Source organism: Saccopteryx bilineata, chromosome 3 (assembly GCF_036850765.1).
Source record: "Saccopteryx bilineata isolate mSacBil1 chromosome 3, mSacBil1_pri_phased_curated, whole genome shotgun sequence".
In the NCBI taxonomy this organism is placed as follows: domain Eukaryota; kingdom Metazoa; phylum Chordata; class Mammalia; order Chiroptera; family Emballonuridae; genus Saccopteryx; species Saccopteryx bilineata.
In genome coordinates, this window is record NC_089492.1 from 190,866,981 (window position 1) to 190,893,691 (window position 26,711).

The window sequence follows — 26,711 nt, forward strand, 5'->3', positions numbered from 1 at the left end:
CTGCAAAGTGCAGTTTATGTAAAAGGGCCTTGTGCAGAAATGGCTCTGGTTTTTTGTTTCTGTTTTTGTTTTTTGGGTTTTTTTTGTCCAGTTAGCCACCAGGATCCCTTCTTAGTCCTGAGGGTTCACAGGTTATTTAACAGTATAGGTTAGGTATTTAAGGTGTACATGAGTTCTTTTCTATGAGCACTTTTTCTCCTTTGTCTGACTTTGATTAATGAGCCCTTCTCTGCAATGCAAGGTAAAGTAAGCCGTGCTGTCTTCTCAGGGGAAGGATGAGCTTAGGAAAAGATCTTGACTTTCAGGTATGATTGAAGGATGACACCATCTTGTTAATGCTGTTAGTCTCACCTGTCTGTTAGAATGAAATGAGTTTAGATATTTATTGCAGTATCCCAGCATCCAGGACAGTACCTGGCACTGCTAAAAATTAATTTAAAATACTGCAGATGTTCTACACAAAATGTATGTAGGCAGTGCTAATTATGAATTCGGGAAGTGTGAATTAGTGTAGACTTCAGATGGAAGATGTGGTAGGGCGCATCAGGTACAGCCTGTCCCAGTCTTATCTTAGTCTTACCTGCCAGGGAAGGTGCAGCCCAGTGTCTATCCCCCACAGTTCCCAGACCTTACCTGGTCATGCCCCAGACAGGACAGAGGCAGGGTGGAAAGGGGAGAGGGAAAAGGTGAACTATCTGTAGTTAATGAACTACCAAATCAAATGGGGCCATAGGCTTGACCACCCAGCCCATCCTGGGTGGTTCACTCTGCCAGACTGTAAATCCCAAGCTACAGGGCCTTGCTGAGCCTTGGGCGGGCACCTCCCTCATGGCCCCGGACCCTCTGATGGTCTGGATGTGTGTGCTGGAGAAATGGGCTCCTTAACATTACCACTGCCACAGTGAGACTTAGTATAGGGGCTTCTCTTCTAGAGTTTTTATATATTGCGTCCCACACACACACACAGATGCTGCAAATAGTGGTCTGGACATTGTTGAAAAAGTCAGCCCACTCATTAGTCATTTGTAGTAAGATTTTTTTTTTTTTTGAGATATTAAGGAACATTTCAAACACATGCAGAAGTAGAGAGGGAGACAAGTCTAATGACCCCTATACACTCATCACTCAGTTTTAGGAATTACCGACCCACAGGCAGTTGTGTTTATCTCTTCCCCACCCCAGATAATTTGAAAACCAGTCCCACGCAACACATTTTATTTATAGTTTCATTGTCTGTAAAGGAAAAGAACTTTAAAAAGATGTACAAAGCCAAAACATGATCATTTTAAACAGCAATTTTTAACCTTTTTCATCTCATGGCACACATAAACTAATTACTAAAATCCTGTGACACGCCCAAAAATACATATATTTTGCTGATCTGATTTAAAAAAAGTTATAATTTGATTCATTCACACTAGACAGCTATTATATTGGCTACTATCATTTTTTATTATTATTATTATTATTATTATTATTTGGCAGTCTGAGGGAAAATAGGTGAGCGCCCCTGACTAAATAGTCAAGTATTGCATGTTTTAAACATTTTTGCGGCACACCTGTTGAAAACTACTGATCTAAAAACTTAACAGTAATACTCTTATATCATTTGCTGTCTGTCTGGTCAGTGTGACATTTCCACAGTTCAGATGTTCTCTCGTCCTTTCCGTTTAGTACAGAGCTTCCATCAGACTGGTGGCGTGGGGATGGTTTGGTGACTATGTGGAGCATGCAGTTGAACTTGAGCCTGGAAAGACTAGAGTCAAGGTGATAAAACATCCCTTCCCAGGGCAGCAGGACAGGACACAGCACGTGGGGTTCCAAGGGCGGTGGCACCCAGGAGTATGCAGTGTGGAGCTGGACCATGCTCTAGCCGGGAAGAACCTCGCCCAGAGTGGCTGCAACCATCCTGTTTCCCTGCTTCACTGTCTCCCAGCCTGTGAATCAGCCCTCTGGTGCTGTGGCAGGGATGGTTCCTGCGGTTTGGGGTTCCCCTGGGCCCCCTGCTGTGAGAATTTTCAATACCTAAAGGTATTTGCTGGCTCTTTTCCCCTAGCGCCTTTTCCACAGTTGGTGAGCTTAAGCAGGGTTACCTCCAAAGGAGTTGCGTGTTTTGAGTGGCTTGGAGAAACCCAGTATTCTAAACTTAATCAAATGATGACAAGTGTCTTGCTGGTGAGATGCAGCCAAGTTAGCAGTAGAGATAGGAGGGGCAGACATCCAGCAGGACTGCACTGGCCGCGTCCTGCCCCTGCGTGAGCAAGGCCGCAGAGCTGCCCGTACTTAGCACTTCTTTCTTTCGTCACTAAATGAAAATAAGCTCAGCTGCTTTGTAGGTGATTTTGTTATCCATTTCCAGGGAAGAATTTCAAAGTGGAAAAAGTTTCCACTAAGGTGCACACAGGGTTGCTTTATTCCTCTGCCCAATTTCTTTATCTGTAATGCAACAGTAGGCCCCACCTTGAGGTGTAGTGAGGGGCAGATGCACTTGTATGTGTAAATGCTGGAATGACACTTGGCCCACAGGACTGTGGCTGTGGGAATATACCCGTGAAATGAGGCTCATGTGACAGAGGAGGTTTTAAGTTAAATTTAAATAGCCACATGTAGCTCTAGTGATGGTCTAGGGCAGGGGTAGTCAACCTTTTTATACCTACCTCCCACTTTTGTATCTCTTGTTAGTAGTAAAATTTTCTAACCGCCTACCAGTTCCACAGTAATGATGATTTATAAAGTAGGAAAGTAACTTTACTTTATAAAATGTATAAAGCAGAGTTACAGCAAGTTAAACCATATAATAATAATTACTTACCAAGTACTTTATGTCGGATTTTCACTAAGTTTGGCAGAAGAAATCTTTATAAAACAACTTACTATAGTTAGCTCTATCTTTTTATTTATAGTTTGGTTACTCCACCTCTGCCCACCATGAAAGCTGGAACGCCCACTAGTGGGTGGTAGGGACCAGGTTGACCACCACTGGTCTAGGGCAACAGTTTTCAACTAGTGCACTACAGAATGTTTAAAACAGCACGCACCTCTTTTCCCTTAAATTGTCAAATGAAAAAAAAATGATAGTAGCCAACACAACAATAGCCATAGCCATCCAGTATGAATGAATCAAAATTACACCTATTTTTTGTCAGATCTGCAAAAATATATGTATTTTTTGGTGTGCCACAGAAATTTAGTAGTTTATGTGTGCCATGAGATGAAAAAGGTTGAAAAATTGCTGATCTAGGGTTGATAAATTCCTAATGTTTGTATAGTTTTCAGAATGGTGGTTCTCAGTGAAGACCTAGATGACAACACTGATATGAAAAGCGGTGAAAGAACTTAAAAACGGCATTTCTGATGCATCTGTGTAGCCCAGGACATTTACTGGGAAGGAGGAGGTCCTCTCTTTACAGGGACTAAAGCATTTGTAGGGGCGTTTCTAGGAAAGGGAGCCATCACTGAAGGTGATGGTGGGAGCGTGAACAGGCCTCACATATTGTCTTTGCTTCTTACAAGCTCTGACCTCAGCCTTAGCGTTTTCATCTGTAAGATGTGCCAGGATCATGTACACTGCCGCATAGGGGGTCTGCGTTTAGTGTGGGCTTAATAGGTGGGCGCTGTTGCTATTTTCCAGATAATGATAGTAATAATTATACCAGAATTGAATACATAATTACTGTCACATGCTGTGCTCAGTTGAAAAATTTGAGTATCATTTTACCTTGATCAGATACCAGTGATGCTGATGTGATTGCTCAAGATACTGTGTAAACTTATGCTTTTTAACTTTAAAATTAAAACAGGTTTTATGATTAGAATTCATTGAGCAGAGGGAGGGAGAAAACCTTTGAAATGATCACTCTGTGAGACATAATGCAGGTAAGAACAAGCAGGCCTGCGAACAGCGTCACACCTGTGCTGTCTGCAAACCTTAGCTATCCAGAAGTTGTCAGGATATAATTTTGTGTGTGTGTGTGTCAGGCAGACAGACACATACAGAAGGACAGATAGGGACAGATAGACAGGAAGGGAGAGAAGCATCAGTTCTTCATTGCAGCTCCTTAGCTATTCATTGATTGATTTCTCTCATATGTGCCTTGACTAGAGGGCTTCTGCAGACCGACTGACCCCTTGCTCAAGCCAGCGACCTTGAGCTTCAAGCAAGTGACCTTTGGGCTCAAGTCAGGGACCACAGGGTCACATCTAGAATCCCAAACTCAGGACAGAGACCCCATGCTCAAGCTGATGAGCCCGCACTAAGCCAGAGACCTTGGGGTTTCAAACCTGGGTCCTCTGCATCTCAGTTCAACACTCTATCCACTGTGCCACTATCTGGTCAGGCTATAATTTATTTATTTATGTATTTTTTAAGAAAGAGTTTCGTTGCTAACCATGAGCAAACTGCTTCTTAATGTCATCTTTTCTATTTTCATTTATTATAATGATTTGTTGTATCATTTTACTTTTATTTACGTATAAATGAAGCCACAAAAAATGTAGTAAGTCTAAGGGACAGGTAGAAATGCTGACTTGGCTGCCTCCTTGTATTTTGTCCCTTTCTTCTCCCCAGGTGTGACATTTGCTGTGTCACCTTTCGAACACACCGAGGACTGCTGCGCCACAATGCACTGGTCCACAAGCAGCTTCCCAGAGACACGATGGGAAGGCCTTTCATCCAGAACAACCCTTCCATCCCTGCTGGCTTCCATGACTTAGGCTTCACTGACTTCTCCTGCAGGAAGTTTGCTCGGATCTCTCAGGTAAGCTGGTCTGATCCAGTGGGTGGAATCGGCAGCCGCAAGTTGCCTCCATGCATTCTGCTTAAAATGAGGTCCACTGGGTTTTGTGTTTTTTTTAACAACACCTTTTCTCTTGAAACTCAATTTGGCCCTTTTAGTCTTCTTTGGCTTATTGGGTTGAGAGATGTAGGTGGCCTTTTATTTTGTTTTGAATTTTTCTTGCATCTGAGTCTGGCTCACCAGCACCTGTACCGATTCTTTGGGCATTTGGTTTTAAAGATATGAGTTGTTTACCTGTTTACCACCCCCACCCCAGCCTTGCCTGTCGGAATTGAATCTATATTTCTTTAAATATTTCTTTAATTACATTGCAGCTTTAATTCACCTTACAGATAAATATTTTCAGCATTATATTCTTTATTTTTAAGTGTTTTGGTCATTAGTCTGATCTATATTTGTTATCTTCTTATAAAGAACCTGCTTAAAACTACTTTGAAAATATTTTCCAAAAAAATTGACATAGAAGATATCAACAGTGAAACCCTTCCATTGCATAAGCCTCAAGCTCAATCCCATATGCATGTGCCTGTATACAGGCACCGTATGTGTACACTTATATAGCCCCAGATGGCATTCCCTCTCTCCTAATATCACAGAAGTAGTAGTCCCCCATCAGTCAGCTTTGCAAGGCACTTGTTTTTAAAAAAGAAAATCCTGCCATTGTGGCATTGTCTCTTAACTACACTTCATTGTTTCTCTGCTAAAATACGCTTGGGGTTGATATCATTCATCAAGAAAATATGATTCCTAAGATGCTTATGGTTTTCCTAATTCAGTCCGGGAGCTAGTGAGCAGGGGAAGGTCAGGTCCTTACACATCATGGAGAAAGCTGGGTATAGATCCTTTCTGTGTCTCACTTTAGCGATGAGTTTGAAATGTTCCCTTTGACTGCCTTGCTCTGCAGGCCTGGTGTGAGACAAACCTGCGGAGGTGCATCAGCGAGCAGCACCGCTTCATCTGTGACGTCTGTGACAAGGCATTCCCCATGCTCTCTTCGCTCGCCCTCCACAAGCAGACCCACATTGCAGCAGACCAGGGATGGGAAAGGCTGCAAGCCAAGACCTTGCCTGGCGAAGCCCTGGACCAGAAGGTCTTCCTGGCCTCGCTCGGCTTGCAGCACACCAAAGACGTCAGGCCTGCCCCGGCTGAGGAGCCCCTGCCAGATGACAACCAGGCCATACAGCTCCAGACACTCAGGTGTCAGCTACCTCAGGACCCTGGCTGCGCCAGCATGCTGAGGCTGTCTCCTTTCGAAGCTTCTTCCTTAGGCGCTTCTCTCACTGTCCTCCCAGGGACCAAGGACAACATGAAGCACCTGTCCCTGCAGCCGTTCCAGAAAGGTTTCGTCATCCAGCCAGACAGCAGCATTGTGGTCAAGCCCATCTCCGGGGAGGCAGCCATCGAGCTGGCTGACATCCAGCAGATCCTGAAGATGGCGGCCTCGGCGCCCCCTCAAATCAGTCTTCCACCTCTCTCCAAGGCCCCGGTCACTCCTCTGCAGGCAGTTTTCAAACACATGCCCCCTCTGAAGCCAAAGCCACTGGTCACACCACGGACGGTGGTGGCCGCCTCGACACCTCCCCCTCTCATCAATGCGCAGCAGGCCTCGCCGGGTTGCACCAGTCCTAGCCTTCCCCCGCCGCCCCTGAAGCTCCTCAAAGGTTCCGTGGAGATGGCCTCCAGTGCCCACCTGCTGCAGTCCAAGTCTGGGGCCCAGCCGCACGCAGCCATGCAGCTCTTCCTGCAGCAGCCGCGGACCGAGCTGCCCAGCCAGACCGAGATGAAGATGCAGCTGGAGCAGGACAGTATCATCGAGGCCCTGCTGCCCCTGAGCGTGGAGGCCAAGATCAAGCAGGAGATAACGGAGGGCGACCTCAAAGCTATCATGACGGGTCCAGGCAGCAAGAAGTCACCAGCCATGCGCAAGGTGCTCTACCCCTGCCGCTTCTGCAACCAGGTGTTCGCCTTCTCCGGGGTGTTGCGCGCCCACGTGCGCTCGCACCTGGGCATCTCTCCCTACCAGTGCAACATCTGTGACTACATCGCCGCGGACAAGGCCGCGCTCATCCGCCACCTGCGCACACACAGCGGTGAGCGGCCCTACATCTGCAAGATCTGCCACTACCCCTTCACAGTTAAGGCCAACTGCGAGCGGCACCTGCGCAAGAAGCACCTCAAGGCCACCCGCAAGGACATCGAGAAGAACATCGAGTATGTGACCAGCAGCGCGGCCGAGATGGTGGATGCCTTCTGTTCCCCAGACACGGTCTGCCGGCTCTGTGGGGAGGACCTGAAGCACTACCGCGCCCTGCGCGTCCACATGCGCGCGCACTGTGGGCGGGGCCTGGGCGGCTGCCCCAAGGGCCACAAGCCCTTTGAGTGCAAGGAGTGCAGCGCCACCTTCTCGGCCAAGCGCAACTGCGTCCACCACATCCTGAAGCAGCACCTGCACGTGCCAGAGCAGGACATCGAGAGCTACGTCCTGGCAGCCGACGGCCTGGGCCCCAGAGAGACCCCCGTGGCTGAAGCCTCTGGGAGGATGGAGGAGGGTGGCGGGGCCTTTGGCGAGCGCAAACCCCTTGCCACCTTCCTGGAGTCCCAGAACGGCTATCTTCATGGGGGCCCCTCCCAGCCACCGCCGCCCCACATCTCGGTCAAGTTGGAGCCCATCAGCAACTTCTCAGTAGACTTCAACGAGCCCCTGGACTTCTCCCAGAAGGGTCTGGCCCTGGTGCACGTGAAGCAGGAAAACGCAGCCTTGCTCCTGAGCCCCTCTTCCTCGGCCCCCTATGACTGCTCCATGGAGCCCATTGACCTGTCCATCCCTAAAAACTTCAAGAGAAGAGACAAGGATTCAACTGCTCCCAGTGAAGCCAAGAAGCCTGAGCAGGAAGAGGGGAGCAGGGAGCAGCCCTCTCCTTGTCCACTGCCTTGCTCTACTCTGCCAGTGTCCTTGGGACCCAGTGGGACTGTGGAAAAACCCTTGGCCCTTTCAGCAGCAGCCTCAGCAGCTAGCACTCTGGATGCCCACACTCAGCCCTTGCAGGGCTCCATGCAGGTCACTGTCCCCATTTACTCACCAACTCTCGTCAACAGCTCCCCTCTCTTGGGCAACTCCACCCTCATCAGCAGCCCAGCCTTGCTGCGGCCACTACGCCCCAAGCCGCCCCTGCTCTTGCCAAAGCCGCCATTGACAGAGGAGCTGCCCCCGTTGGCCTCCATCGCCCAGATCATCTCATCTGTGTCCTCAGCCCCCACGTTACTGAAATCCAAGGTGGCTGCCCAGGGGTCTCTAAGTACCAGCAATAACACCACAGCTTCCGACAGCTTGGGAGGCACCGTCCCCAAAGCAGCCACTGCCCCCACCGAGACCACCAGCCCAAAGGAATCCAGCGACCCACCCCCTGCTGCCAGCAGTCCAGAGGCAGCCTCACCTACCGAGCAGGGGCCATCTGGCTTGTCGAAGAAGAGGGGCCGGAAAAAGGGGCTGAGGAGCCGAGCCCGTGCCGGCAGTGGTGCGGTGGACCTGGACTCCAGTGGGGAGTTCGCCAGCATCGAGAAGATGCTGGCCACCACAGATGCCAACAAGTTCAGTCCATTTCTGCAGACAGCGGAGGATGATGCTCAGGATGAGGTAGCCGGTGCCCCCGCTGACCACAATGGGCCCAGTGACGAAGAACAGGGCAGCCCCCCGGAAGACAAGCTGCTGAGGGCGAAGCGGAATGCCTACTCCAACTGCCTGCAGAAGATCAACTGTCCCCACTGCCCCCGTGTCTTCCCCTGGGCCAGCTCCCTGCAGAGGCACATGCTCACACACACCGGTAAGAGGGCCCACCAGGCTGTGGGCACTGCTTCTCCGGGTCCTAGACCCATCCTCACTCACGGCCATCTGTCCTGCCCCTCCTGGGGAGGGCAGCCAGAGGAGGCGGTAGGAGAAATGGAACTTTGTATCAAGTTAATGACCATGCAACTCTCCTCTTAAGTAGAACTTACTGAATATTCATACAGGATTTATATTGAACTAAGGATAAATTGGGCAAGATCCTCGACCTTTAGATACTATTTGGATAACCCAGATATTGATAAAGTAGCACCTAAACCCTCATAAAGAGTTACATGGTACGAAATTGCCAGACAAAACACGGTGCCATTTACATTTGAATTTCAAATAAGTAATGATTTTTTAGTTTAAATAATATTTGGAATATACTAAAAACTTCATTTGGTGTTTATCTGAAATTCAGACTTAACTGGGTGAGCTGTATTTTGAGTTGCTAAGTCTGACAGCCCAGGTGGTTAAGAGGCTCATGACAGTGTGGCAAGGAGAGGCAGATGCTGGGTGTGAGCCATGCTCCACCCCCAGGTAGAAACACTTCCTCTTCGCTGCTCATCACGTGGAGTTTGGGAGAAGCCCCTGGAGGAAAGCTGTTTCTACAAATGTGGGGCAGCAGAGAGGGGATTGGAGCCGAGAAGAGCGCAGGCTGAGGGGCTCCTGTGATGCTGCTTGCTACTTAGATGTGGCATCTCTCAGTTGTGGTGGAATCCAGTGGTGGCATGTCAGGGCTCAAGCTTCCTACATTTGTAAAGTGTATGTGGCATTTTCAGGCCATCATTTGAGCCTGGCCAAGTAAAGTAATGGCTCCAATGAGGAAAGCAGCTCAGAAAGAGGGATGCACCTTGAAGGCCCACACAGCAGTCTCCTGCTGCCTTTTTTGGGTAACACTTTTTGGTCACCTGCAGAGTCTGGAGAAGTGAGTATTTCTGTTCCTCCTTTTTAGAAAGCAGGGGACTCCGTGATGAGTGTGGCCTTTGCCCTGCCTCCTCCACCTTCCTCCAACTAGGAGTCCTGTGCCTAGTAGATGGATCCCACACACATTGTCGCCTCGGGTGAGGCCATTTATTCCTGGATGTTCTCTTCCTAGCATGACCAGGAATTCCTTTCAAGAGTTGTGCCTGTGTCATTGAAGATGTCTGATATACGTTCACCTTTGTGAATCCACTTATTACAATTCCCTGGCTTCTGAATACCAGAAATTTTCTAGTTGGTGTAAAATTTGTTAGCATCTGAAACTAAACATAGATGATAGGAGATTTGTTGGAGGTGGGGTAGGGTAGGGTGGGTGTAAAGATAAACAGGCTCTGCTACTTGTCCCTCCACAGTTCCTGCCCTCTCAATAACTGTCTGTTTTGGCCCCATCCCTGACATCCTGTCCTACTGTGTTCTTGAAGAGGGACTACAGGACTTGTCCCATGAGGGTGATGTTGTCCACATTTTGCCATGAGGAAATAGAACTTTAGAAAGGCTAATAACTTGCGTAGGGTCATATGAGTGATGAGCAGTGAGCAGGAGAGCTAGATTTCAAAGCCAGGGTCAAAATCCCTGCAACTGCCCTGTGGTCAGGGTGGTGTGGCTTCTGGTCCTCTGAACAGGTATAGGTCATGCTTCCTCCCTCCCTGTATCCTCACATGTCCCAGTGTGGAAGATTGGGAAGAGGTTTGCGAGAAGGCTGGGAGACAGATGCGGACCAGAATACTATGTATCAGAGACTTAATGACCACAGAATGGAGTCAACCACATGCACAGACACACATGAAGGCTGGCACCCATTGGGCTGTTAGTATCCTTTGCTGTTTTCACTGCTTCAGCTCCCAATGACAATTATAGAGCGCTGGGCTGTGCCCGGTGCTGTGTTAGAACATTTCCCATGCAAGTGCTGGAGGTGGACAGAGCTTGGGAAACCATCTGATCTAGCCCCTCATCCACAGACTGGTGTTTTTCTGGTTGGTGACTCTGCTGTTGAAGAATCTCTGAGCTGCCTGTCTCCCGGCTCCCCAACTTTCTGTTAGTTACATGCTCCCTTCAGAAACTTTGATATAAGAATAAGACTAAGGCTTACCCATAAGAGAAATTAAACATGGACTTTGAAATGATCCTGTGAACAAGTTTTATACAGGGAAGGGGTTTTTGTTTGTTGTTTGTTTGTTTTCACTGTAGCATTAAAATCTTAGCTGCACTCCAGCCAGGAGATCTGAGCAGTGTCCAGTTTTAGGCTGCATTTAGGCGAACTGTGCCCGCATCTTCAGAGTCAACTTCTCCCGACCATTTGGCAAATGCATAGAATTAGCATGGTGCCTGTATGCTGCCTTGAAAATATGTTTCCAGTCCAGCCTACCTTCCAAATGGGCAGCATTGAGTAGACCAGGTGCTGTCTAGCTAGGGGTTCACTGTTGCTGTGGGCAAGGGGCACCTGGTGTCAGCCTTTCCTGTCTGCCTGGCTGGATTCATTTAAGTAGTTGGCCAGTGTGTGCTGAGGATGGCACCATCGCCTCAGGCTCTATGAGCTCAGTTGCTGAGCAACAAAGCAACACCCCAGATCGGCAGAGCATCGCCCCCTAGAGCATCCCCTAGGCATGCCCGGTGGATCCTGGTCAGGGGCATGTGGGAGTCTGTCTCTCTGCCTCCCCTCCTTTCACTAAATAAAAAATAAATAGAAAAACAAAATAAAATGTAAGGCTTATGCAGTAAAATGAGAACTTTTCAAGGCTCCTGTAGTGTCTCTTTGGGAAGCTTCATAGTTCAATGCAGTACTTTGGCATCATTGAAGTGTTTTCTGAATTTAGCATTAATGTGCAATGTAGCCCAGCTGTCCAAACCAGTTATAAAGGAGAAACATTTACCAACTTGAAAATTACAGAGTAAAGCATGTAATAGGTAGAAGCAAAGAAACCAATTGTTTTATTTGAAATCAAGAATTGTATCAGTTTATAGTCACAGCTTCTGACTTGTTTTCCTCTCCCTCCACCCACCCCCCTCTTTCTTTCTGCCTAGTTCTTGCCTTCTCATCTGGCCTGACTCAGAGAGGCCATGATATTGCCTTTTGACAGCAAAATGTTAAAAGTTTTTTTTTGTTTGTTTGGTTTTTTACTTAAAATAGTCCAAATAATGATTAGCTATTATTTTCAGTTTTTAGTAAAAAGCAGGAATAATTTGGAGGTGCAACAATTAACATTAAAATACTTTTAAAACTAGCCTTACGCAAAAGTGTGACTGTGTTAACATCAGTTTGGTAATTTTAGCAGAGAACACCTCCTGAGCTCTGTGAAGGTAAACATGAACGTCACTGGTGGTTCTTTCTGTGCTGTGGGCCCTGTGGTACTCCTTACAAGTGTGCATGCCAGGTTCCTGGTTCTGATTCCACCTTGCCAGGTCTCCAATCCCCTGGTCTGGGATTATTCCAGCCATCGATATTCTCTTTTTCTTTTTTTCTAAATTTATTTTTTATTGAATGTATTGAAGTGACATTGGTTAATAAAATTATCCAGGTTTCAGGGGTACAATTATATTATATCTGTACAGGCATCTGTGTTCTTAAAATGCTCCACAGGTAATTTGGAACCATTGCCTGAAAGGGTCTTCCAGCTCAGGAGGGATGAACATCTCTTTTCTGTGATTAGCACTGATGATTGAACTTGGGGGGCAGTGACTCCCATGGTGCTGGGTCACAGGCCAGCCCACTGTGTGTGACTGGCACCCCTCAGAGGTGATGGTGCTAGTCCTTCGCTCCCTGTCTGCAAAGCCCGGGCGCCAGGCCCTGCTGTGTGGCTGCTGTGAGTTCCTGGGCCTGTGAACTGCACCGGTGCAGGCCTCCGTTCACAATTACCTAAACGGGAGTCTGAAAGCCCCCAGGAGTGCTGTTCAGTGCAACTGTGCAGGTTGACTTTCCTGACAGCTCTTTATTTTTCTTTCTTCTAATCCACAGTCATAATCAGATTTCATCAGTTAACCCAAAAATGTCCTTTTGAGCTCTTTCCGGTCTATAATCCAGTCTGGATTCAGGCATTGCATATAGTTTTGTGCTCTTTTTTTTTTTTTAAGATTTTATTTCTTGATTTAGAGCGAGGATAGAGAAAGAGAGAAGGGGAGAAGGGAGACGGGGAACATCAACTCGTAGTACTTGTTTTTTTGGTTTTTTTGTTTTGTGACAGAGTCAAAGAGAGGGACAGACAGACAGGAAGGGAGAGAGATGAGAAACATCAATTATTCGTTGAGGTTCCTTAGTTGTTCACTGATTGCTTTCTCATATGTGCCTTGACCAGGGGGCTACAGCAGACCGAGTGACCCCTTGCTCGAGCCAGTGACCTTGGGCTCAAGCTGGTGAGCCTTGCTCAGACCAGATGAGGCTGTGCTCAAGCTGGCGACCTCAGGGTCTTGAACCTGAGTCTTCCACATCCCAGTTCAACGCTCTATCCACTGCGCCACCGTCTGGTCATTCTCGTAGTACTTGTTTTTAATGTGTGCCTTGACAGGGCAAACCCGGGGTTTCTAACCAGCAACCTCAGCATTCCAGGTCGAGGCTTTATCCACTGCGCCACCACAGGTCAGGCCTTTGCTTTTTTATTTGTTTGGGGGTTTTTTGTTTGTTTGTTTATTTTTTAAATGATTACCATTCCCGTTTCCCCATCTCCCTTCCCCTCTGGCAACCATCAGCTTGTTCTTTATATCTGTGGGGGGGTTTTCTGTTTTGTTTATTCATTTGTTTTGGGTTTGTTTGGCTTTTGTTTCATTTTTTTGTTTTTGTTTTTGTTTTATTAGATTCCACATACCAGTGAAAATTTACAGTATTTGTCTTTCTCTGTCGGGCTTATTTCACTTGGCATAATTCCCTCAAGGTCTATTCCTGTTGTCATAAATAACAAGGTTTTATTCTTTTTTATTGCTGAATAATAGTCCACTCTGTGGGTATCTGTTTATGCACACACCACATCTCCACTCCTCTACTGATGGACATCGGGTTGCTTCCATGTCTTGGCTATTACTAGTAATGTTGCAGTGAACATGGAGATGCACATATCTTTTCCAACTAGTGATTTTTGTTTTCTTTGGATAAATACCCAGAAATGCAGTTGTTGGATCATATGGCAGCTCTGTTTTATATTTTTCCTGTCGTTTCTTACTTGTATCTGATTGTGGCATTCCCAAGATTACCAGACAGACATACTGGGCTTTAGCTCTGAACTCATGTTTGTTAGTACACAAACCTTTTACCCTGTAAAACTGGAAACTGGGACCTTGGATTCTGGAGATCAGGGGGGCAGAAGGCAGAAGAACCCAATGAGACAGTAAATACCCCCTCTTGTCTCTACTGAGACCCGCCTCATCACTTCCCTGCTCCCCCTCTACCTCCTTTCTTCCTTTTCTCCTCCTTTCTGTCCCCACTTTCTGCCCTGATTCTTGCTTGTCCCCTGACACCCATTCAGGCAAACAAGGGACAAGTTGCAGAGGAACCTGGCTTGCATTTTGAAACTTCATGTTTACAGTACAAAAGAATCCAAATAAAAGGAGAGGATCGGGAAACCAAATCAGATAACTCCTGGGGAGGAGGAGGGGCAAGCTCCCCTCTGACAGGTGGCCTCACTGGTGGAGTTGGGTGGGATGGGGGCTGTTCAGTGACTTCTCATCCAGTGCAGGTCTGTTGAGTGAGGCAGATGATCTAATACACTCAGGATTTGTTGGTCACTTATTTACCGCTAGCAAAAGGTCAAAGCAGGGGAACAAAGAACCATTCGTGCTACGAGCAGACCTCTGATTTGCTGGCTAGGGACACAGTGACCTTAGGTAGAGGTGCCTGCAGGATGGCTCACAAAGCCCTGGCAAGTCAGAACTCCCCACCTCCCTCCTGTATGGGAGGGCAGGTGTGCCTAGGTCAGAAAGAGACTCACCCCCAAAGACTTCGGGGTCCCAGGGCCCTGGTGGAGGGCCTCGTGTCCCCTTGGGTTTTCCAGCATCTGTCATACTGGCAATGCTAGAAAGTGATGAAAGCTGCCTTCTTATGACAAACCATAGGTGTGTCCTTGCTGTGTGCTACAGCCCCTTCACTTTTTGTTGTTATCATTTAAGATGTTTGATTGTAATCTTGTTGATTTATTTTAAACACATGTATCTTGGTTTCATCGTTAATTTTTCGTGTTTTTAAGTCAAAGTGTTAATTCCATCCCACTTAGACTAAGGGAAGATGATCATTTGACTTGTGTTCAGTTTTCTTTTTTAATGTGTTTTATTTATTTTCTTAAAAGGATGGGGTGGGGGCGGGGGGAAGCAAATGCCAGTAATCCCAGGAAAATGAACCAAAAGCAACTTCTCTTTCTCATTGCAGTAGAAAGCCAGATAAATTACCTATTTTTTTTCCTGCTTCAGGTCAGAAACCCTTCCCTTGTCAAAAATGTGATGCCTTCTTTTCTACCAAATCTAACTGTGAACGCCACCAGTTGCGCAAACATGGAGTTACCAACTGTTCCCTGAGAAGAAACGGGCTTATTCCCCAGTCCAAAGAGAGTGATGTTGGACCCCATGATAGCACAGGTAGTGCTTCCAGGTGATGAAGAGGAGGAGAGGGCCAGAAGAAAGCCGACCGCTTAGCCCCAGTTAACCTTGGTTAGCTTCTAGCAAACTTCAGCCCTCCAAGCATGGTGGAATGGCCTTGTCCACTGCCCTGTAGAACTCCACAGTCCAGAAAGGCGGGCCCTGCCAAGGGCTGGGAGTGTGCAGCAGGGCGGGGGAGTGGGAAATGATGGCAGTGCCCCTGTTGATTTTCTGAGCTACTAGGGAAGATGTGTCAGCCTCCCAGCAGACCTCCTTGTTCAGGCTGTGGGCCCCACTGGAGCTGGGATATGAGGGCGGGTGCACGGCTAATTTAGCTCTTGGTGACCACACATCTAAAAGAGATGTGAAACCTGAAAGGCCTGGGGTATTGTTTTCTCCCACCCCAACCTTTGCCGAATCTTATGGAGCAGGGATGGGCTCACAGGTGTCAGGGCTTTGCAGGAACTAGGGATGCCTGGTCCTTGACAGGGCGGGGTGGGGTGGGTGTTTTTCTTTTCAACAACTCTTCCCAGTAAAACAAAACTTTGTCTGTTTGGAAAAGCACTCTGCATGCCCTTTCCTTAATCACATCTCTGCTTGACCCAAATCCGGGTATTATTCTCCTGTGCTGATGCGCGCTTCCTTCCTCCAGCCCCTACGGGGCAACTAACGGCCACCCCGTGCGCCTCCTGCCACCTCCTTTTCCCCTGACGGCTTCTGTATTTACTCATGTCCTCCATTTAGTACATGTGTCATCTCCAGCTGCCGGGGTTCAGCACCCCTCACACCCCCAAAATTATTGTAAAAACTGGCTCCTGCAGGTCACTGAATCCACACACTTTGGTGTGGATTCAGTTTTACAGACCTTGAAGCCCCACCCCCACCCCTGTTACTGGAAGCAGATGAGATCCCCCCAGATGTGGTTTTATAGTGGTATCATTGTGTCCTGTGCTTCTCTTCCTCAAACGTGGGCGAGGATGGGGCTCTGTGTTGTCTGGGAGTCCCCTCCCCCCATCAGTGTGGACTAGAGGGTCAGGCTTTAATCAATCCCAGGCCCCCTTAACCTTATGTCAGTTACTAAGGGAAGGGGTGCATCTGGATGGGTAGCATATCCAGGAAGAGGATTTGACCTGGAACCTTCTGCTTTTTCTCTCATACCTCCTACCAAGTCCTAGGGACGACTTGCCTTGACAGGCCCTTGAACTGCCCAGACCTTTAGTTGAAATCAAATCCTCTAAAGGTATAAAAATGTAGACCAGTTGACTGGATCTAGCCCTGGCTTTTATCCCTGCATCATTTGCTAGGATCTTTGAGTAAAGGAGGAGGCAGATGCCCACAGAATCTTGCATGGCTTGGCTCCCCTTGAGCCAGAGGTAGCACCCCAGCCCCCAGGAAACCCACAGCAGCGCTGGAAGAATAGAGGTGTGCTGCAGATGGTCGTTCTCAGGGTGTAGCAGTGGGCGCTAGGAGATCCGGTGGTAGCCTGGTATAGAAAGCAGCGACAGTCGCTGCAGAAGTGGGAGAGCAGCCCATCATTGTGGGCAGTTGTGGGGTGCCCTTGGTTTTTGGAGCTTGCAGACAGGGAGTGTGGGGAGCCCACTCTCTTGCGAGCACTGAGGAGCAGCAGACCCGGGACGCCTGCCAACCCCAAGCTAATGGGAGTTTGTGTCTCAGCTTCGGTTCAGCACCAAGTTTCACACTGTGGGTGTGTTTGGTCTTTACATTTGCAGTGAAGAATTTTGTTATCCAGCTCCTGTTAGAGCCCTTCCTCTCCTCCCTGTAGGTGTTACATGAAAGAAAAAAGTCTCTGGAAAAAGAGATCTCACCAAACATTGTAATGTGAAACCAGCAAAGAGAAAATGTGTCTTTGGTTTAATTGTGGTCATAATCCATGCTGAGAGAGGACCGAGATGTACGAAGGAGAGGAAAGAGGTTAGGGAGACTGGATTCAGTGATTTCAAGAATTTTTAAAGCCCGGTGAACACAGTGGAGGAGGCGACAATTTCCTGTGGGCACCCACTCCCATAAAGTTAAAAGTGGGGTCCTTAGATGAAGAACATAAAAAACAAAGGCAGGAACTGACCAAGGAAGTTCTCGAGGGGTGTTCTAGGTTTATATGCCTGAGTTGCATTTTCTTAAAATCCCTAAACATGTTTTATAATGTAGGTCTGACTTTTCCCATCAAACGAAAACATACCCTAGAAGATTCTCCCCAGAGGCAGTGCGGCAAATGCTGTCATGGGCAGTCCTGCCCACAGGGACACATTGCTCATTCAGAGTTAACCTGAAACTCGTGGTTCATGTCTTGTGAGCAGAGAGGTAGCCAGGCCTACTTGCCTTTGGGGAGGACTTGGATGTTTTCTTCCTCAGCTGATGGCCTTCATATGTTTGGGCACCTACACATGATTTTTTAAAATCAGCATAAAGGTGATTCAAACTGTCCCTTACTGGTGGCTGCCCTTACCAGCCCAGAAGCCACGTGTGCCCTTGTGGACACAGCAGCACAGGCAGGGGGTATGTGAGGTACAGAGCCACTTGAACAGCCTGGCCCCTGCCCAGTCAGATTAGGTATGTAGGCTGCTAGTGTTTTGCATTTGCTGAGGGACTTGGAACTTCTAGGAGGCAGTAGATGCTTCACTGTTGAGCTGATGTGAAAGTCTCCACTTCCCCATAGGAAACAGTGCCATTAGGATCCCATCTGCTTCCTCCAGCAGTTTTCTTAAATCTAGCATCACAAAAGAGGGACTGATGAGACAAAGTCAAGGCGTTAAGATAGGTAGCATTGCTTAGAAAAGTCATCAGATACCTGTATTTGGAAGTGGAAGTGGGAGTGGTTGAGGAGGGCAGGGATCAAAATAGGACCTAGTTTTATAAGCCAGATATTCATGAGATACAAGAAAAGGTTACAAGTCTATTGTTCCCAAGAACCACTAATAAAAATCAGTTGGAGTTGCTTGGAACTTGAAGGGCCTGGGCCACCCTGCTGAAACACTCCCCCTTGTGGAAGATTGGTAGAGCACAGCCAAGCCTCAGAGGAAGTGAGTTAGCCCTTCACAGGATTTAGAATGAATGCGCCATTATTCACACTGAAGAAGGGCCCAGGAGTGAGAATGATCTTATCTTAGTATATTTACTTAGAAAAGTCATCAGATACATATATTTGGTTTCGTTTCAGAACTCATAATTTTTACTCATGGTTAAACTTTAAAATAATCCGTGTTCTTTGGTGGAAAAAAAATGTAATAACTAAGAGGGACAACCTCTAGAATGTACTTGGGCAAATAGGAAGTGACCAGAGATCAAGCCTCTTTTAAGAGAACTACTACAAAGCCAACAAATAAGAAACTGAGTGTTTAATGTTTTTTTAAATCCATGCAATAGATGCTCCCTATTGGAATGATTCAAGAAAATGAGCACTAGTTTATCCTTAGAACTAGACGTTGGTGAGTGTAGCTCAGGATTCATCTTAAATTTGTGAATACTTTTCCGAAGTCGTTGTCAGAAATTTTAGTCATGCTGTAATTGTTTTCATCCTGAAACCTCTTGAGATACTCCCACAGTAGCTGCTGAAAGAATAGGCAAAATAAAACCACTGAAGTGATGTAAGTGGTAGTGTACTGCGCAGGCGGTGGCAGGACAGCCCCAATCCCCGGGCAGGTGTGAGCATGGGGCCCCAGTTCCAGGGCCACCTTGACGCAGATAAGCCAGCGTGTGAGCCAGTGTGGTGGATGTGGGCAGATATTGCTATGTGTGCATGGTTACCTCAGGCAAGGACACAGGCAAGGCACATGCGTCTGCCGGCTCACAGACTGTGCAGTCAGGGCTCCGCCAGGAGGGGGTGCATCTAATGTGTGTGCTTGTGAAACAGTGTGCTCAGCCTATAAATTGGCCATTGGATCTGCAGTTAAATAGCAGGTCACAGCAGACAGCGTCACTGTCCTAGCACATAATTACAGGGTCATTAAGCCCTTGTTCCAACTCACATGAAGAGAAGACAGTGCTTCTGAAGAACACTGCCATCTGCTCGGTGTCATTCCTATTGCCACTGTGCCATCCCTTAAGGTCTTAAACACTGTGATAGACTGTCCACATTTGCTGTGGAGAGTAGACAGGTGGGAACCAATCAAGAGGCAGGAAATGCTCCCAACTCCCTACCTGGGGTCCTGAAGTAGCCAGGGAGGCCCATGGTGTGCACATGTGTCCTTCTGCCTTGGAACTTTCTCTGGGAATGAGGTGTCAGGCGAGAGTGCGCACTGTAGTGCATAGGACATGCTTTGGGCCGTTTCATCTTCAGACACCGTGTTTGGAGTGTTTGGGGGTAGCCCCATCTGTGTTGCATGTTTGTATAATCTCTGCACTGAAAAATAACTTGTACAGCTCAGCTTCCTCAACCTCCCTAGCCGTAAACTTCTGGAATGCACCAACTTTCCTCTCTCACATTTCTTCTGTCTGTGCTGTCCTCAGTCGCTCACGTGTCCCTGGGGCCCGAGCATCCCTGTGTGTAGCAGGGGAGGGCGCTGGGCGCAGCCAGTGACAAAAAAAGGGGAGGCCAGCCCTGTGACTCCAACCTGTGTGTATATGGAGGCTCTTTCTGCCTCTTATAAATTAATCCCAGGTTCATTTGAGCCCTAAAGGTGATGATTTGGGGTGAGTCCACCCGAGAGTCATGACAGAGCCCTTGAAAGGGGTATGTGTGTTGGCGTGTGGTCTCACCATGCCTTTGTGCTTGCCCCTGCAGACAGCCAATCTGACGTGGAGACATCAGCTGCAGGAGGCGAAGTGCTGGACCTCACCTCTCCAGAGAAAACGCAGCTGTGGTTAGAGGGGGACCCTGAGCCTGACCAGGTCAAAGAAGAGCTCCCCATGGAGGAGCTGACTCAGGGAGCAGCCACGCCCGCAGCTAGAGAGGAGCAGAGTTCTCAGGAGAGCCCGGAGCCCAAGGAAAAGCATGGTGTGGAGGAGAGGGATGAGGACGCGGATGGCCCAGAGGAAGACACGGTCAGCAACAAGAGCCTGGACCTCAACCTTGCCAGCAAGCTGATGGGCTTCAAGCTGGCCGAGGGTGACTCTGGCGCCGTGGGCAGCGGAGGCTCCGCCCAGCAGGACCAGAAGCACACCTGCGACATCTGTGGTAAGAGCTTCAAGTTCCTTGGGACCCTGAGCCGCCACAGGAAGGCCCATGGCCCTGAGGTGCCCAGGGAGGAAAGTGTGCCCCCTCGGGAGGGCCTGGGCGAGAGTGGTGTGGCCAAGGGCTCGATGGCTGTCCCTGCTGCCATCACCCCTGCCCTAGAGCCTGAGAACAGGCCTGAGCCCCTGGCCAAGGGAGAGGCCGTGTCAGAAGGCTTGGCGGAGAAGCAGAGCGAGGAGGCTGAGGGCACCTCCGACGGGGAGGGCACAGCCGAGAAGAAGTCCTCGGAGAAGAGTGATGATGACAAGAAGCCAAAAACAGACTCATCTAGAAGTGCGTCCAGCAAAGCGGACAAGAGGAAGAAGGTCTGCACGGTGTGCAACAAGAGGTTCTGGTCTCTGCAGGACCTGACCCGGCACATGCGGTCCCACACGGGTAAGGCAGGCCCGGCCTCCGGGGCCGTGGGGTTCTTCCAGGGACGGCCCATTCCCAAGCCTGGTAAGGGGGGCGAGTTTGGTTCCGTCTCTTTCCTCTGACTCACCTAAGTCAGGAGGAGGCGCCTCCCGCGAAGCAGTGAGGAAACTCGTGCCGGAGGCGGAGTCGACTGAGCTGAGCGCTGTAAACTAGGAATTGAACAAGTTGTTCTCTGGCACCTGAAACGAACAGGCTCCTTACAGGGAGACAGTGGAGGGGTCCCTTGGGAGTGCTGTTTTTTACAACACCTGATCAATGCTCTGAGCCTCGGTTCTCCTGTCTCTAGAATGGGGACGACAGCTGTCCGGTCTCATGGAAGCGTCCAGGAGAATGTGCGTGCTGGGCATTCAGGGCCCATGGTCCCATAAAGTCCTGAGCCTAGAAGGACTGTGGGGTGTGGCCTGGGCAGCAAGCAGTAGGAACAGGTGCTCCATTGGGAGGCACCTGGGTTCATCTTATCATTAGCCTTCAGGTGGGAAGTTGGTGCACCTTGGCCACTGCAAAGGCCTTTGGGGGTATGTGCTCTGCACACGTCCGTGCTCTTGGAACTCACCAGCTGCAGGGTTGAGGCTATACACCAAAACAGCAGAGGCTGCTGCTTTGCTGGAAAGAAGGATACCCGGATACACTCATGAAGTGAAAACATGCAAGCATACCAGCTCCCCAACCCCCCAAAACAACAGCAACAACCCAGGCCCTGATCTTGGGCTCGGCTTTCCTCCTGCCTCCCAGCCAGCAGGGCACACACACATGCTCCCCGAACATGGGCCCCACCTCAGGGCAGTCAGTTCTGCCCTGGGCTGGGGGATTTGGAGGGCTCTGGGGCTGGCCCCCCAACAGAGAGATATTCTTGGGCTCCCAGCAGGTGGTTGTCTCAGCTGCTCACAGCCTGGTGTTTGTGAGCCAAAGGGAAGCCCCAGCTGCTTCCTGTCAAAAAACAGAGTGTCTCATGCCTCTGACTGAGGAGATGCTACTGTCAGTAGAGCCCTCAGGAATGGCGCCTTTCCCTGTGGGAGGGACCCACTGTGCCCTTCTGTGAGGTCTGGTTCCTGGATCAGAGTGTGAAAAGCCCGGGTTTAGAGGTGAAAGGAAGAGGGAAATCATGGCTGGCACCTGGCATTTCTGCTTTCTCATTTTGCCAGTTCAGACAACTAAGAGGGTTTCCCTGCTCGGAAGAGAGTCCTTGCCCCTGCTACCCGCTGCCTCTTGCTTTTCCTTCATGACTGCTCCTGTGCAAAGCTAACAGGAGGCCTGGCCATTAACAGACACAATTTCTTTCCCTCATTGCTGCAGGAGAAAGGCCGTACAAATGTCAAACCTGCGAGCGGACCTTCACCTTGAAGCACAGCCTGGTTCGCCATCAGCGGGTCCACCAGAAAGCCAGGCACACCAAACATCACGGGAAGGACAGCGACAAGGACGAACGGGGCGAGGAGGACAGTGAAAGCGAGTCCACCCACAGCGGCAACAACCCCGTCTCTGAGAACGAGGCTGACTTGGCTGTGTTGGCGGGCAACCATGTGGCTGTCACCCGGAGCCGGAAGGAAAGCCTGGCTAAGGACGCCAGCTGCAGGGAGGATGGGGCTGCGGATCAGACGGCTGGTACTGGGCAGGCTGGCGCCACCAGGGATGCTCCCAAGGTTGCTTCCATGGACAGTTCCAAGGAGCAGGCGCCTCGGTGTAGCCCTGACCCAGAGAGCCCGGTGGCCCTCGTGCAGGACCTGCTGGAGCTGAACGGCAAGAGGCCCGCCCGCCCCATCCTGGCCACGGTCGAGGGTGCCTCGCCACTGCTGGGAATGGAATGATGGCTCCTCCTTTTCCCCCGGCACACAGATGAAAGCCAGCAAAGCAAAGTGCCCTGAATCTGTGTTCCATAAGGTTTCCTCTGAGCCCCGCAGCTGTCAGAGAAAGAGAGAGATGCACAGGGGAGGCCGCTCGCTCGGTGCCATAGCCTTATACATGCCCGTGCGGGAGAGCGGCACGGATGTTCCAAGTGCCTTAACTACTTACCAGTGCTTCAGTATCATTCTGGGTGTTGTGTTGTCCCAAAATGACTTTAAAAAAAAAAAAAGAAAAAGCAAATATTTTAATGAATTATTTGGAGAGGACCTTTTCATTTAAGCATTGATGTGCTGGTATGTGTGAGTTCTTGCAAATCTGTGATAGTAACCTTTGTTCTATGAGCTGGAAACAGAAGAAAAACCACGCCCTTGGACACTCATGGCCAATAACTGGAAGAAAACGATGTGAACTCCATGTCCATCACCAGAGGATATATAGATGAGATGCTTGTTTCTCAAATAGATTCTTTCTCTTTGTCTGCTCTATGGTGGAGCTGCCATTTGGTCCTCAGTGTCACAAGATGTGACTGATGGAGGTTTACAGTTTGGTTCAAGCCGAAACCAGGACAGATTCCAGCTTTGACCTCATACGTGTTTCCACTCTTCCAGAATTAGACATGCTGTTTCCCGTTCAATTTTCAAGACCTTTGTCCTTAACTCACAGAAAAGAATTGGCAACTTAATCTATGGAGGACGTACACATATGTCATGTACCTGATTGTCCCCCTTTTTTTGGTATATATATTATTAATATTATTATTATTATTATTTTTAGTTCATCAGTTTGCTGGTCTCTGCAGTCAGCAGAAACAAATGGGCAATATTTGTCCTGGGGACCTGGGTCCCCCTGTGAGCGTCTGCCCGAGCTTTCCCTGCCACTCTCGGGTAGGAGTCCTTCTACTGTACTTAGACAAGCCTTTCTTCCGTGACTGCAGAATCCAGCAGGACCCTCCCACACGCGGCCGAGGGCCCGCTCAGAGGGGGTGGGGGTGCGTGCACCAAGGCTTCTGAGGAAGCCAGGCAGGGAGGGGACCAGCAGCTCGCAGGTCGTTCGCCAAAGCCAGCCCGAGCCTTACCCGCATGTGCTACTGTCATTTGCAAAGCGAGGAACTACTGCTACTACTGGTAATAAAACTGCACATGCAAGACTGAAGATAAGAGAGATTTATATTTATCTTCCTGCGATTTGGGATTGGTGCTTGAAAATAAACGTGTTGTTTCTAGTTTCTGAAATAACCTAAACCCCTGGGTGCAAAAACAGGCAGGATTTCTTTTTATTTTTTTTTACTTTGTGAGCATCCTATGCAGGTGATAGACTTCCCTCACTGTGGAGCCCAGTATTGAAAAGAAATATATCCTACTGTAGCTGAGCTTCTGTTCAGCATCCTGTCCTTGAGCTGGGACCTCTCAGACTCCCGATGCTTAGTGCTGCTCCACTCACTCTCTTGCCTTGCCCTAGGGGAGCCCCTGAGCCCTGACCACCCTGCCCAGGCCCCTCACCCTTGGGCCCTGAGTGCTCCTCCCCCTTTTACACTCAGAGTGTAAGTGTGCAGACAGAAGCACACAGACCCTTTTTCCTCCACTTCCTCACCAGTTTCTCTGGTAGCCAAAACCCAACTGCCCAGACTTCAAAGGAAGAGATATATTCTTGAAATAATGAAAAATGGTATCTTTGCATGTGAAAGGAAAAAGAGTTGAGGTATATATAATTTTAACTTTATTAGGGATGCACGAACAGTTCCAAAATGAGATCCCCTTATTCTCTAGGTGAATACATGTCAGAACCAGCAACCCCATATCACGTCGTACCACGCACATGTGGTCTGCTTAGTTAAAACTGGTTCATGCGTCCCTTAATTTTTTTATGACGATTGTTGTTATTTTTGTTATAATTATTTGGGGTTTCCTAGTGTTTTTTTCCTCTGTGCAAGTCTCCACACTAAGACTCAGTGCCGTGGGGAGAAGCCGTGACTTTACGCTGCAGTGAGATGCAGCAGGAACGGCCCCGGCCCTGCTGCCAGCTGCAGCTGCAATAATCACTATTGATTCAAAGCTTTATTTAGCCTTCATCTGTACCCTCATAGTCAGTAAGGTCTTGCCACATTTTATTAGTGAGGTTGAGAAGTGTAATATTTGTTTGTTCTGCCCCCTCCCTGCCCCCAATATTAAACTGTGAAATTTATGATTTGTTTAAACTCTGGGTGAATCATAGCTTAGTTTGCATGTCCAGCTAATTTGTTTCTATACATTTTGTTTGATTTCTCTTTCTCCTCAGGGCTTTTACAAAAAAAAAGTGTATGTGTATATATATGTGTATATATATATACATATATATATGTGTGTGTATGTGTGTGTATATATATATACACACATATACATATATATATATATATATGGGTGGATCTTCTAAAAAGTTTTTTGAGGTGCAAGTTTTTCTCTTGTTTTTTCTCTTTGATTTGTGGACACAATGCTGAGATTCAATCACTACATAAAACTCCTGGCTGTGAAAACAAAAAACCCAAAGGGCTGTTTTTCCAGGCAGTTCCGGGGAAGCTATGTGGCAGTCGGATGCCAGTTTCAGAAAGATTCGTCATACCTTCAACCCTCTGTCCGTCTCTTTCCTCTCCTCTCTTCTCTTCAAAAAGGAAGTTGATTCTAGTGATTTCAGCCCATGCATTAAACAGGAAACAATAATAAATGTGTAGAATTCATATTTTTCTAAAGGGAACTTAAAAAACTGCTGCTACATGTAATGTACAAAACTGGTTTATGCCACATGAACAGAATCACAAGTTTAGTTTTGGTACTTTTTTTTCCTCTTTGTATTCAGTTGTATAGTACTTCCAAATTCAAAATGAGAAGAAAAGCTGTTCTGTATCAAACCATCTAAGCAATAAATGCTATATTTTAAAAATGGCAGGTGCCTTGCCACGCAGTTGTCCTGTGATTTCCTGTAATCCTCTCTGTCTTGCTTCCCATCTGCTGGGGACCTGGGGATGGTGAGGTGAGAGTGTGGAGGAGAGTCAGGGAGAATAAGGCTGTGGTTGTGACTTGTCCTGAGGGCACAGGGACCGTCCCTCCCCAGCGCGTGGGCGGGCCCAAGTAGTTTAGCAACATCGAAATCCAGGAATTCTGTTTTCTGGGCAGGGACTTCTGAGAAGTGCACTTTGCCTTTGCCTTCTCTTGCCAGTTACAAGGGGTAGGGTTGTTTCCCGGTGGGGGAGAACCCCCATAATTCAAGGAGGGGGCCTGGATGAGACGGTGGGCTTGGGGCTCAGGGACAGAGTAGGTCCAAACACAGGTCTATGGAAGGTCTGTCATGAAAGCAGCGAATGGGCAAGCTTTCTGGATATTGTGAGCCGCACATGGTTCTCAATAAGCAGCTCTGGAAGAAGCTTGGCTCAAGGAAAGCCGATTGTGGATGGTACTTAAATGCATTCTGAGTGCAGGGTCACAGAACAAGAGCTGCAGAGTCCTGAAGGCTTCCTCTGTTGGGGGCCTGCTGCTGCACCCCCACCACACACACACACACACACACACACACACCAGCTCCAGGAAACTGGTTGATGGACATGCCAGTGAGGGGTCCCGACTTGTGCTAAGGGCAACAACTAGATACCTCAGGAATAGTAACATGAAGCAATTCACAAGAGAAAAGCCTCCCAACCTCCCCACTCGTGGCGGCGGAGGACTGCTGGCCGCTAGTACTGTTTCCAGCCCCCCACATGGATAGAATCATTTTCCTGGCAGAACTCGGACTGTCCTCGGTCCCTGTAAAGAGCGAAGAGGCAGAGGAGTGAGACAGAAAGACCCAGAGTGCAGACCCATGGGAAATGCCATCCACCCACCTGGTGCTGGCCGGGTACAAGCACAGCATGGGGAGAACATGTAGGAGGTGAGAAGATGGAATTTATCAAGAGTTCTGCCTGTCAGGAGAGAGCTGATGTGGAGCAGGTGCCGCGCCTCTGGGCTGGTGCCTCCCCCACTCCCGCCTCTGAGCCCATGGAGGACCAGGAGATGAATGGGCTGCTTCCTCCTCCAGGCCCCCCACGTCCACAGCCCCTCCCTGTCAGGCGTTGTCTCAGGTGCACACTGCTGACACCCTGACCACA

At 48.7% G+C, this 26,711-nt stretch overlaps 1 protein-coding gene across 10 annotated transcripts in view; it reads left to right on the forward strand.

Moving 5' to 3' along the window:
• Positions 1 to 25,528, forward strand: part of RREB1 (ras responsive element binding protein 1) — a 144,126-nt gene extending 118,598 nt beyond the window's left edge. For 8 of the 10 annotated variants that reach the window (XM_066268432.1, XM_066268430.1, XM_066268436.1 and 5 more), the window contains 5 exons: positions 4,568 to 4,757; positions 5,701 to 8,617; positions 14,992 to 15,156; positions 19,895 to 20,719; positions 22,052 to 25,528. In XM_066268432.1, coding sequence (XP_066124529.1) covers positions 4,568 to 4,757; positions 5,701 to 8,617; positions 14,992 to 15,156; positions 19,895 to 20,719; positions 22,052 to 22,563 — 4,609 coding nt within the window. In that variant the 3' untranslated portion in view covers positions 22,564 to 25,528. The remainder of the gene's footprint in view (positions 1 to 4,567; positions 4,758 to 5,700; positions 8,618 to 14,991; positions 15,157 to 19,894; positions 20,720 to 22,051) is intronic. The other 2 variants (XM_066268439.1, XM_066268437.1) reach the window with 2 other exon arrangements.
• The last annotated feature ends 1,183 nt before the right edge of the window (positions 25,529 to 26,711 follow it).